We start from the raw sequence: 13,814 nt of genomic DNA on the forward strand, positions 1-13,814 counted from the left end.
GGCTCATGACGCCACATATGGAAAACCTGGATCACAGTAATGAGCATTTCAACAATTGGCTGAGTAGGGATAGGATGACCATGGAATGTGCATTTGGCAGATTAAAGGCATGCTGGTGATGCCTTTATGGCAGGTTAGACCTCAATGTGGATAATATTTCCATGGTCATAGCCATGGGTTGCACATCACATAATATGTGTGAAGTAAAGGGTAAAAAGTTTGCTCAGGAGTGGACTATTGAAACAGAACATTTGGCTGCTGATCTGGAGCAGCCAGATACCAAGGTTATTAGAGGGGAACACTGGGGGGCAATTCGGGAGGCTTTGAGGCAGCATTTTGAAGATGAGTAGCAGTAATGTTTGTTGTTGTGATTGGGATTGTAATGCATTATGAAGTCCAGTTTTGGTAGTGTAAGAAGCAGTTGTGATTCTTCGGCCCTGGATTCAATGTAAGGAAATGATAAAACTGCTTGTTTGTTTCCTGCTGCCATCTGCTATCATAACTTGCATGGAAACGAATAAAGAGTACTTATTAAAAAAAAACCCATAACAACATGCACGCACACAGAGACACATGTACATTTCTGGGTGCGGGGGAGAGACACTTACAAGGGGAGGGCTGAATTTTACAGAGGAGTGTAAGTCCAGCTGTCATTTGAAGAGCTGTCTGCAGAGGTGTAATGTAGGGGAAAGCGTGAAGTCCCAGAAATCAGAAATGGATGTGCGGGTACAGTCTGGGGAGGGCATGGGAAAGAGCTCTGAATATGCTGAAGGGGCAGGCAGACACACAATCTGCTCATTTTGGAGGGTTACAAGGAACTGCAGCATGTTTGTTTGCTGCTCCAAAACTTTTATCAGCCTCTCTGTTGTGTCCTGAGTTTATGCCATTTTTTTCTCTTCTTTTGCTGCTTGTCGCTTTCCCTCCACGCCCTGCGTTCCCTCTTGTCTGTATCAGAGAACTGTTGCACCTCCCAGAAGATATCTCCCAAGCTCCATTTTGGGTGATTTTTTATCTGGCAGAAATGCTCAGCTGGAGTGTGTGTGGGGGGGTACCTCCATTCCAGGTCATATCTGATGAATCACAAGTAACAACATACAGAAGCATTATTGTTAACTGTACGTACAGCCCTGAAAACGCTACATTAAAATACACCATTGGTAACACACCAATCACTTTCTGGTTGTCACTTGACAAGCACACATGCCAGCGAACACTGCAAGGAAGGTGAATGTTCCCAGGGCTGAAGGACATTGTGCGTGGGAGAAAAGCAATGTGAAAGGGGACACAGAGCACTTCTCAGGGGACAACACTCGGCCGGAGTCATTGTGGCAGGTTTCTCTCTCCTGAGGGGAAGCAAGGAAGCAACGGTGCATCTAATACATGCTTGCGGCTTTCGCCCCAATCCCTATGCTGCCCTTCTGTTTGCCGCTTTAGTCCTTCCCAATAAATTGTAGAATGGGGCGGGAAAGTGTCCCTCAATGGGGGAAGGAACAAAGCAGCTCTGCTAAGGACCCTCTGGCACAGTATTGTGGAGTAACCAGCAGGAAAGTTTGCTGGAGAATTCTTTGGAGGAATCCTGTGAAATCTCAGTGTGCATCAACACCCTGTTCCACCGTGCTCCTTCACTGCACAGGGAAATGCCCAGCACACAGAAACACAGCCAGCCTTGTACATTTCTCTTCCCTCAACCCACCTCCACACTTCACAAAGCAAATCCACTTACCACGGAGTCTCTTCTCCTGCTTCTGGCTCACCTAATTGTAACTGCTGAGACTGTCTTGACACCTCCAGAATGGAGAAGAGCTTCTGACTGGACACAGAACTGGGCAAAGCCGGCATGGGCTCCACATCTTCTAATGCCTCACCTCCTTCCCCTTTGCTGTGCGCTGCAGTGTGTCCTGAACATAGCTCTTTTCCCACAAGCTGCGTGAAATCTCCCATAGGTATCGACATCCTACAGCTGGAACACAGCTGGGACTGCACGGCCTCCTCTCCGCACATACTGAGTAGATCCAGCAGATCCACATAGCCCAAGGTGGCGAGAATTTGCTGTGTGGAGCCACCATGGCCACCTAGGAAGATGTGATGTAAGCTCTCCATGTTGAGCAAACAGGACAGGGGAATTGCTAAATTCCCTGGCCTTTAAAGGGGGAGGGGTGGAAAGTTTTTACCTTGCTACAGGACAGAGGAGTTATAACTGCTTACCAGAGTGGTCAGGATGAGCATTGTGGGACATCTTCCAGAGCCCAATTACAGCAATAAAATCAAGCCCAAGGGTCTACACTGGAGCCTCAGTGACAAAAGTTTTGCATAAAAAGCCTTACAACTCGCATCAAGGTGGTTTTATTATCTCACTGAATCTGAGAAGTTCCATCGTTAAAAGTGGCTTTGCAGTGTGTACAGGGCCACTGTTTCTTCTCCAAAAGATACTTTTTGGGAGGAAAAACTTGGCAGTGTAGACAAGGCCTAAGGAACAATGATGAATAACGAGTATCCACAATTGTGTTTCCTGCTGGTGTCTATTAAGGTTTCCCAGACCACGATGTGTTGGAGTTACTGACACACTGAGCACCAGAACACATGGACTTGGCATTTGTAGCATCATGTGTTCATAATTCATTTCTTTGAATCATAAAAATGTCGTTTTTCAGTCTGTGAAGGAGTCACAGTGTGCCCTTGTTGCCAAAAAGGCCAATGGCATTTTGGGATTATAAGTAGGGGCATAGCGAGCAGATCGAGGGACGTGATCGTTCCCCTCTATTCGACATTGGTGAGGCCTCATCTGGAGTACTGTGTCCAGTTTTGGGCCCCACACTTCAAGAAGGATGTGGATAAATTGGAGAGAGTCCAGCGAAGGGCAACAAAAATGATTAGGGGACTGGAACACATGAGTTATAAGGAGAGGCTGAGGGAGCTAGGATTGTTTAGCCTGCAGAAGAGAAGAATGAGGGGGGATTTGATAGCTGCTTTCAACTACCTGAAAGGGGGTTCCAAAGAGGATGGCTCTAGACTGTTCTCAATGGTAGCAGATGACAGAACGAGGAGTAATGGTCTCAAGTTGCAGTGGGGGAGGTTTAGATTGGATATTAGGAAAAACTTTTTCACTAAGAGGGTGGTGAAACACTGGAATGCGTTACCTAGGGAGGTGGTAGAATCTCCTTCCTTAGAGGTTTTTAAGGTCAGGCTTGACAAAGCCCTGGCTGGGATGATTTAACTGGGAATTGGTCCTGCTTCGAGCAGGGGGTTGGACTAGATGACCTTCTGGGGTGCCTTCCAACCCTGATATTCTATGATTCTATGATTCTATGATCAATCTGCTTCACCCATGAGAACAGTCTACAGTTGTGCATATTGTGTTTCATATTCACATTTTCTCTCCATCCAGGCATTTGTACTGTGACCATCACCCTAGAGCCTGGGCACATACAGGAAGTCAGTGGGACATACGGTACATGCAGGAGACACCGTTCTGCCTCAGAGTTGGACAACTTCTCCCCTACTCCATGTCAGATTCCAACACAACCGACTTCACCAACCCCTCCACCTTCATTCTGCTGGGCATTCCTGGCCTGGAGGCCACCCATGTCTGGATCTCCATCCCCTTCTGCACCATGTACGTCATAGCCATCTTGGGGAACTTCACCGTCCTGTTCATCGTGAAGATGGAACCTAGCCTCCATAGGCCCATGTACTATTTCCTCTGCATGCTGGCTGTCACCGACCTGGGCCTGTCTACATCAATCCTGCCCAAAATGTTGAGCATCTTCTGGTTCAATTCCAGGGAGATCGATTTCAGTGCCTGCCTCAGCCAGATGTACTTCATTCACTGCTTCTCAGTGATGCAGTCTGGGATCTTTGCAGCCATGGCTCTGGATCGCTACGTGGCCATCTGCCATCCCCTGAGACATTACACCATCCTGACAAACCCCACTGTGGCCACGATTGGCCTGGCCATGGTGCTACGCTGTGGCATTTTCTCACTGCCCTATCCCTTCCTGGCGAGGCAATGGCCATATTGCAGAACCAACATCATCCCACAGACATTATGCGTGCACATGGCCGTGGTGAATCTGGCCTGCACCGACACCCACGTCAGTAGTTACTACGGACTCTTTGTGCAATTCAGTGTGATGGGTCTGGATGTGATTTTTATTGTTGTGTCCTATATCCAGATCCTTAGGGCCATCTTCAACCTCCCCACAAAGGATGCCCGGATCAAGACTTTTGGGACCTGCGGCTCCCACCTCTTTGTTATTTTAGCCTTTTACATTCCACGTCTCTTCATCTCTCTCCTCTATCGGTTTGGCCAGAATGTGGCTCTGAATTTCCATGTTCTCATTTCCAATGTTTACCTCTTGATGCCCCCCATGCTAAACCCTATCATCTACGCGGTAAGGACCAAACAGATCTGGGACAGGCTGCTCCGTCTCTTTACTCATGAAGGGCCCTAATGGTTTCTCCTCAGGTTCTGACTCTCAGATTGAGCGACGTGCAGACCTGGCTGGTTATATGGTGCTGGACTCTCTTCCCTGAATCACTGACGGGACAGACAAAGTGACTTTAATCTTTTCATGGCCTTACTGTGCTGTGTCAGTGTGAGAAACTGAGGAAGCAGTCTGTGTACAATTTCTTAATTCATAGGTTTCCAACCTTACTAATTGCTGATAACTGGACCCCTGAGGCCCAGTGCCCTGCCCTACCTGTATCCCCAAGCCCCATCCTCCTGTCTCACCTCTTCCCCCAAGGCCCCACCTCTGTTCCTATCTCCTCTTATCCCCAGCCCTATCCACTCCTGGTTCATTTCCACCTCCCTCCCCATGCCCCCAGCTGGTTTCAATTTGTTCCAGGCTGGGACAGAAACTGCTTCAGCCTGAAAAGGAGCCTTCAGTGAGCGCAGCGAGGACTCAGTGCTGGGGCCACGGGGACAATGAGAAGTGGAGGGGAAAGCCAGGAATCCTTATAAAAGCAGCTGAGGTTGGGAGCAGTGTTGCCGTGCAGGTGGGCTTAGACTGTGCATCTTACAGCTTGTGGGCACTAAAGCTCAGCCACAGACTCCTGAGGGAAGAGACCATTGTGTGGCTTATTTCTTTAGCTTTCAGCTTCCTGTTGTTTCTAATCCCCGGGGCCCTCCAATGTGAATGGGCTGGGAGTCCTTTGCCCTGAGCCAGGGCTTAGGGTCAGGGCAAGGGATCAGCCTTGAAGCTAGGTGGATAACATCTGTGAGTGGTGGAAGGAGAAGCCCCGGTGTTAGTTGGGAAGGTAGGATGCCCAGAAGAGACCAGGGTGTCTTCGGTAGCTCAAGGGAGGCAGATAAACAGCACACCTTCCATTAGCCAGGTATTTACGCATTTACACGCTACCTTCTCTGGAACTACAGGGCACTCGTTGCCCAGGGGCTGAAATTGAGTCTAACGTTAGCTCTGCAGGATGCTTTTGATCACTACATCTAGAAACTCTTTAACTAGGCAGCAGTATCCCCATGTCATGGATAGATTGAGCCACACAGCGATAAACTGATTTACACAAGGCCACACAGTGAGACGGTGGCAGAGCGGGAATAGGAACTGAGAGTCCTGACCCTCCCTCCCCAGCACCATTCCTCTGGCGATGAACTGGCATTGCTCTTCTGGGTTATATTAGACGCAGTGACACGATTTGTGTGGCGTGATCAGCGGAGTTGCCGTTCTTCTTAAACAGGAGGAATTTATTAAAGCAACAGCTAAAAACTACATCCACAAAAACAGGTTTCCACACAGCTCAGTTTTAAACCTCGGCTTGCTTGTTTACGAGGGGCCACACGCTTCCTGGAATGCTGCACGGTTCATTGAGTCCACTGATGTACTGCAAGGAACCAAATCAGTGCAGCGTGTGACTTGTAGGCCCTGATTAGGACATTTTGATAGTACCTGACTAGGAATAATAAATAATAATTTCCATTTAATGCGTGGAGAGGCTGTGTTGAAGGTCACCCAACGTATCCGTGGCAGAGCTTTGACTCTTCACTCCTAACTCACTGGTCTCTGTTGATGCTTTATCTCTAGTTAATTGTCTTGGGCCAAATCCTCAGCTAGTGTAAATGGGAGCAGCTCCACTGAAATCTGGGGAGATCCCCTCAGCAGAGAAACAATGGAGAGAGAGCGCCAGGCCTCTGTGCTCCTGCAGAGACTTCACGGGCTGGGTCTGAGAGAGACTAAGCAAGGGATTGGCAGCTAGGGACTTATGGCCTATGCTCCTGTCTCAAGACACTTCCCTTCATGCTGCCTCAATTTCCCCATCTGTAAAAGGGGGATACCTCCTGGGACTAGTGAGCAATAGTCTGTGTATCAGCCATGAACAGTGATCTCTCTGTCCATGTCTTACCACGCTTCAGTGGGACACAGCTGTGGAAGCCAAATTCAGGAAAAATTGCCAAGAGATGGGGCAGACTCACCCCAGACTGATTATAGATTATATTATTAGATTATAACAAGACAGTAAGAAATGTAAATTTCTGTCTCACCAAACTGGTTAATAAAGAGCCAAAAATACAGTCTCCTGAGGCATCCCAGCCTTTGCCTCACCACTTGGACACGGGACTCCATGATGAGTGCTCAGTGAAACCCAATTTCACCACATATAGGGTCCTTCTAATCTCAAGAGACCAGCCACTTAGCCAGGTCAATATATAACTCAGAATTTACCCAGTGATCACGCTGCTGCCAGTCCTTCAGCAATTAAAAACTAAAGGTTTAATAATAAAAGAAAAAGAAGAGTTATTAATTGTGTGTCGATGAGCTATATACAAGTGATTTTTCAGTGTTCAGACTTTAGGATCACATCAGTGAAGAAAGAAACTGCTAACTTGCAAAAGTCTCTCTGGAAATTACCCAAGCAGCTGGGGGTTCATCAGTCTTTCTTCAGAGTTTCTGTGTTAGAAACCCAGCCCAGAGAACCGAAGACAAGACGGAGATGTTTCAGGGGTTCTTTTATGTTCTCTGCCCTGTGCATGGAATTTTACTGTCCCAAAGAAAGCTCACAGTCCAGGGGCCTGCCACGCGTCTTTACATGTGTTGATGACTCACAAGGGCAGCCGTTGCCCATATTCTTGAAGAGCTGTGATTCTTCTATGGCCCATTGTCAGAGCTAGGAGTCCTTGGTGGGCTAATAACACACAGCTGTCTGGCCCTCATGCAAATTCTACCTGAGGGGTGCTACCCAGTAGGAAAACAGGTGTAAGATACCAGTACATCGCCAGTGTTCAGAGCTTCAGAGACAGGGATGATACAGGCACCTAAATAGGATAGTCGTACTGAGCAAATCATGACTTTCCCACTGACACCTGACAGGACACACTTGGTACAAGCTTTGTAGCAGTTGTATAACCGTGGTAGCAAGAATGACAAAAATGGTCATTGTTCAATCATACAGCATCACACCCTGTTCTCGTCCCATGATGGGTGCTACAGCTGGTAGCCACGTAAGGAAGAGGCATTGCCGGGTTTGAGCAGGGCAAGCAGCTGGGACACAACAGCCACTGGAAGATGGGAAGAGCACATAAAAACCTGTTTTCCTGCAAGGAGCCTGATCCTCGTTCAAAGAAAGGAGGAAAGAGTTCTTGAAAAGTGAGAGGTCGATGTCCAGGAATTCGGCTTTTTCCCCCAAGTGTCGCCAGCCAGCCACGTTGGCTTAGAACAACCTGCTCATAAAGGGGATCTTGTGAGACTCCCTGTGTTTTCTGGGACTAGCCCAAGGACAGATCTCCTATGATGGGATCCCCGGGGTGCAACCTGGACTGTGGGACAGCTGAGCCCTCCGTCCCACCAACCTGGGGTATCCCTCTCACACTGTGATACTGAATGAAGCCACTAACCTCTGGCAGGTCCTGGGCTTACACACACACACAGGCAGGGACACACCCAGCTGAGTTATATAAATAAACTCCCAGTCGCTCATAAGTAACGCTCGATAGGCTCAAGCCAATTCCCCCCAGCTCCCCAGCCTTGCACCCCAGAACTGCACCATACTGCCCTGATCCGAAGCTTGGCCCTTAGTTTGATCTCTTAGCGACAGACCAGTGTGCCTGGAGAAAGTGTTCTATCTCCCATTAGTCATCTGTCTCCTGATCTGTCTGTCTACCATCTACCCATCCACCCTGGGCATTTACAGGGTATCAGACCCTAGAGAGACCTGGGCATTATCCCTCATTTTCTTCCTAATTAACTACATTTTTTCAAATATGCATAAATGCGCAGAGCAGCTAATTCCTCTTTGACTCAGCGGAGAGCCCAGAAGTTCTCATCTCCCATTGGGAAGGTCCCTTAATTGCTGTTTACTCCCGAAGCTAGATAAATAGCAGAGAAGCGCAGACATGGAAAGAGAGAAATTGGTTAGAGTGTCTCCGGTCTCCAACCTGTTTGCATCCAGATGCTGCTTCTCCCCTAGAGGCTGAGCGAACCCCCTGGGATTGCACAGAGCTCTATTATAAGCAATGCACACCACTGTCAGCTCTCGGTGTGGGATGTTGCTGCAGATGCTGGGGTGAGAGAAGTGTTGGACACAGCTACCTGAGGGGGATTCCCAGGGAAGACGCTTCCATCTAAAAAATCACAGGTACCATCTCTCTCTTTTTGACAAACCCAGTGCAACCTGGATGTGATGGGACAGAGAATAGGGTTGTGGTCCTTTCCAATCTATACATCCATTAAAAATCCTAGGGCCCTTGGCACAAAGGATGAGTTTGATCCATTATCATGGGCCAAAATGTCCCTCTTTACTATGCCCCCCCACCCGCCCCGGATTATGGCCTCCAGCCCCAAACTGGCTGCATTTCACTGGAACGGTGGATCCTTTAGGATGAAAAGTGTTACTAGGTGTCCAATACAAGGCCAAATTCGGAGGCTGTGGCTGGAAGTTCACTTAGGCCTCAATGCAGCAAAATTCCCCTTGGAGAAAGAACTGAGTAAAGATTTTGGGATCCAGCTTTGGGATCCAGCACAGGCACGGTTACATCCTCCTCCTGCAATGTGGGGCTCTGGCTATTATCGGGGGTGGTGGGGACTGTTACCTGACTTTAATGTGCTGGAAAGCACGGAGGTGGTAAGGCTCCTCACTAGAATAAGTATAAGAATTTTTCAACATGGGCAAGACATAATGTCTCCTAGCATCATTTGAGAATTTGGCTGAATCGTTATGCCTGAAGCTTTCAAAATGCAATTCATCCAGAAGCAGACACGCAGCATGGGAAATTTCAGTCCAAATGGTTAATGTTTGGCAAACTTATAAGCAACTGAAAAATAGGTCTTCTAATTGAAGGAATGAGACACCCTTAACTAACCGTGGTGCCACAAAACCATCTACAATGACCAATCCATGTGTGAATGCCATTCAGCGAAGCTCTTTGCTCCAACAGTGTCTGTGGCAAGGAGTTCCACAGGCCAAATATGTATTATGTAAACAGTTTTCTTTTAGCAGTTCAAACTTTCAATGTACTTGAATGTTTCCAGGTTCATGTGTTATGAAACACAGTGAATAGAAATGACAGATCAAATTTGTTTTCAATAGGTTCATAGGGTTTAAGGCTATTTGATCATCCAGCCTGACATCCTGTATAACACAAGCCATTCAATTTCACCCATTTGCCTGTGAACTGAGATCCATGTCTTCTATGTGACTAAGGCCTGGTCTAGACTTGGATTTTATTTCAAGGAATCCTGGAGGCACAGGTTGAGAAGGTATTGCAGGGGTCATCTCCTCTAACCCCCTGCCAACATGCAGGGTTGGTTGTGTCTAAACCAACCCATAGAGATGGCTATTTAGCCTCCTTTTCAAAACCTCCCGCAAAGGAGCTTACACAATCTCCTGAGGCATCTGTTCCAATGTCCTCCTGTTCTTAGAATTTGGCACTTTATCTGATATTTAACCTAAATCTGCTATGCTCTACTTTGAACCCACTGTCTCTTCTCCTGCCCTCTGCGGTAAGACAGAACAACCTTTCTCCATCTTTTTTATGGAGGCCTTTCAAGGATCTGAAGACCACTGCCATGTCCCCCTTCAATCTCCTCTTTCGCAAGCTAAATGTACCCAGTTCCTTCAGCCTTTGCTGAAAAGACTTGAATTCCATCCCTTGGATCCTCTTTGTCTCTCACCTCTGGATCCTTTCCAGTATCTCTACATCCTTCCTATACATTGGAGACCCAAACTGGACACTATACTCCAGCTGAGGCCTGGCCAGCGTGGAGGAGAGTGGTTCTATCACCTCCCGTGACTCGCATGCTATGCCTCTGCTAATGCAACCTAACATTGCATTTGCTTCTTTTGCAAAAGCAAAGAAATTGACACCCCTGAGAGATGTAGCTATATCAACCTAACCCCGGTGTAGAGAGCAGGAGCTCTACTGAAGAATTCTTCATTGACCTAGTTACCGAGAGGTGGATTACCTACGATGACAGGAGATTCTCTGGTGTTGGTGTGAGAATTGTCTAGATTGAAGTGCTATGGCAGCACCGCTGTTCTGCAGACACGAGGAGCTGGAGATTCCACCACTTCCCGTCGCAGTTTGTTTTTATGGTTAATACCCTCAGTGATAAACACTGGTTCCTTATTTCCAACTGGAATTTGTTTGGATTCAGCTTCCAGCCACTGGGCCTTGCTGTGCCTTTCTCCGCTAGATTACAGAGCCCATTGGTGTGCAGGGTTTTCTCCCCATGAAAGTATCCACTTGATAGTCTTTTTGGTAAGATAAATATCTGAAGTTTTTTACGTCCCTCTCTCTCTGCCAGGCATTTTCTGCAGCCTGAAATAATTTTTGTGACTCCTTTAGCATTGTCACCAATTATTTAACATCCTTTTTGAAATGTGAACCCAAGAACTGGACACAGTTGTTTTCACCAAAATCATGTGCAGAGGTAAAATCCTTCCAATGATCCAACTCACCACTCCTTCATTTATGCATCCAAGGATCACATCAGCCCTTTTGGCCAATGCATCGCACTGGGAGCTCACAATGATCTGGTTGTCCACATTGACCCCTAAATCCTTGTCAGGTTTCCTTCATTCGATAATACAGTGCCCTAGTCCGTGGGTCTAGCCTGCATTCCCCGTTCTGAGAGGATCGCTTTGCATTTGACTGTATTAAAATATTTTGTTTGTTTGTTTGTTCGGTCCCAACTCACCAAACGCAGTGATTTTCTAATTGCTTTCAGATCCTTGATGAAAATATTGAATAGTACTTGGCTTAGAACTGCTCCCTGAAGAACCATACTAGAAATCGCCCGATTCACTGACAATGACAAATTGAAAACTGCTTTCTGAGATCTGTCAGTTACCCAGATTTTTGTGCATTTGACATGTGCTCTACTGATATTGTATTGTATCTATATTTTTAATCAGAATATTTTCCCTACTGAAGCAAATATCTCAAAGAAATCAGAGTCTATTGGATCTGTACAGTTCCCTTGATCAACCAAACATGTATTCTCATTAAAAGGATGAAATAATGAACAGACTTGTTTGAACAGACTTGTTTTGCACACACCCTGTTGTTGTGTGGCATTAGTTATATTCCTGGACTTGAACTAATCCCACACCAGCTTTTCCATTGTTTCCCAGCTTTGTCAAATCTTTTTTTTTAAACTTTCCCTTTTTTTAATAGTTTACATTTAACACAGAACTGTCCTGTATTTGCCTTTTTTTGTTTTTTTTTGTTTTTTTTTGTTTTTTTGTTTGGCTTTGCTGCTGTCTGATTGCGTACTTCTGGTTTTGAATGAGGTGTGTGGTTGATGGGTCAACTAGTAACTCTGGTGTTTGTCACTCTAAGGTTCTACTCTAGATGTGTTTAACAACGTCCTTGACAGCTAATGGACTGGAAAGTATTTTGTCAACTCTTTTGATTTAGGTACTTCATACAGCTTCTTTCCAAATTCAGAACAAAAATATTTCTTCAACACATTTTCCTTTTCGGCAACATTAAATAGATGCCTTGCTACCTCTAGGAATCAGCCTATAGCTTTCCTAGGATTTATTTTTTTCCATAATATTCTTAAAAAGCTCCTTTTTGTGATCCTTAGCCCTTTTTTTTCCTTTTCTCACTTTTGCTATATATTGCTACCTCCACCCTCGCCACCGCAATTGCTCCCTTCGCTTTGCCACTGGTCTGGATTTTTAGCCAAAATTGTCAACTTTCTTGATTGTAAAATCGTGGTTTTCTGTCTCTCTAATAAACTCTTCTTAAAGAAATCTCAATTTTCCTTCCCATTTCTCTGTCTAAATTTTTCCTCCCAATCAGTTTTGCTGATTATTTTCCTTAGCTTTGGGGAATCAGCACCTTTGAAGCCCTAAGTGTCTATAGATATTACTGGCTGGGAACTGGTCTATGTTTGTCCATTTGATTGTAATCAGTTCCATTCATAGCATCATAGAATATCAGAGTTGGAAAGGACCTCTGGAGGTCATCTAGTCCAACCTCCAGCCCAGAGCAGGACCAATCCCAACTAAATCATCCCAGCCAGGGCTTGGTCAAGCCTGACCTTAAAAACTTCTAAGGAAGGAGATTCTACCACCTCCCTAGGTAATGCATTCTAGTGTTTCACCACCCTCCTAGTGAAAAAGTTTTTCCTAATATCCAACCTAAATCTCCCACACTGCAACTTGAGACCATTACTCCTTGTCCTGTCCTCTTCCACCACTGAGAATAGTCTAGATCCAACTTCTTTGGATCCACCTTTCATGTAGTTGAAAGCAGCTATCAAATCCCCCCTCATTCTTCTCTTCCGTAGACTAAACAAGCCCAGTTCCCTCAGCCTCTCCTCGTAAGTCATGTGTTCCAGACCCCTAATCATTTTTGTTGCCCTTCGCTGGACTCTCTCCAATTTATCCACATCCTTCTTGTAGTGTGGGGCCCAAAACTGGACACAGTACTCCAGATGAGGCCTCACCAATGTCGAATGGAGGGGAATGATCATGTCCCTCGATCTGCTGGCAATGCCCCTATATATATATCCCAAAATGCCATTGGCCTTCTTGGCAACAAGGGCACACTGTTGACTCATATCCAGCTTCTCGTCCACTGTCACCCCTAGGTCCTTTTCTGCACAACTGCTGCCAAGCCATTCGGTCCCTAGTCTGTAGCGGTGCATGGGATTCTTCCGTCCTAAGGGCAGGACTCTGCACTTGTCCTTGTTGAACCTCATCAGATTTCTTTTGGCCCAATCCTCCAATTTTTCTAGGTCCCTCTGTATCCTATCCCTACCATCCAGTGTATCTACCACTCCTCCCAGTTTAGTGTCATCCACAAACGTCCTGAGGGTGCATTCCTTTATTTTGTTCTCCTCTATTATATGCCCTCTTTTTTGTCTCTTCTCTAAACTGACCAGGCCCGGATTTTTTTATCTGCCCGCATAGGGTAGTCTCCCCCATTCTTATAGCCTGTCTCAGAAATCCCCTTTCTATCTGCTGTATCCTTTATACGGACTGAGTGTCCAAAAATGAGCGCATGGCCAGATCAGGTTATACTGCATCCCATTCTCTAGACATCCAAACATTCTGTTGTTTTGACTACTGCAGTGAATAAGCAGGTTTTTCCGTGGAGCTGTAATCAGTGACACCCAGGTCTTTCCTCTGAGGTGTGTTCTAGTTACGATGTGTTCGCCTGGCACATGTCTTTGCAAATCTTTGGGTTTTATTTCCACTCTCAGATTTTGAGCAAGCAGGGGAACTCCCTACAGCATGGACTCTCTAGCCTGGCTTTCATTGCCTTAAGGTTACATTTACACTGGCAGAGTTTTTTTGCCAAAAGTTTGATTTTTCCATCTCCATTTCTGCTCAGCTCGCCATCTCTG

At 46.3% G+C, this 13,814-nt stretch overlaps 1 protein-coding gene across 1 annotated transcript; it reads left to right on the forward strand.

Moving 5' to 3' along the window:
- Window positions 1–3,452: 3,452 nt before the first annotated feature.
- On the forward strand, window positions 3,453–4,451 carry LOC140904929 (olfactory receptor 52R1). The gene has a single exon (XM_073327320.1). It carries the CDS (start codon window positions 3,453–3,455, stop codon window positions 4,449–4,451), a length of 999 nt encoding a protein of 332 aa, XP_073183421.1.
- Window positions 4,452–13,814: the final 9,363 nt, after the last annotated feature.

The sequence above is a fragment of the Lepidochelys kempii genome, chromosome 1 (assembly GCF_965140285.1).
Source record: "Lepidochelys kempii isolate rLepKem1 chromosome 1, rLepKem1.hap1, whole genome shotgun sequence".
NCBI classification, from domain to species: domain Eukaryota; kingdom Metazoa; phylum Chordata; order Testudines; family Cheloniidae; genus Lepidochelys; species Lepidochelys kempii.

What these genes read in the sequence shown, in the direction of transcription:
- LOC140904929 (XM_073327320.1), top strand. Translation starts at nt 3,453, where the DNA reads ATGCAGGAGACACCGTTCTGCCTCAGAGTTGGACAACTTCTCCCCTAC.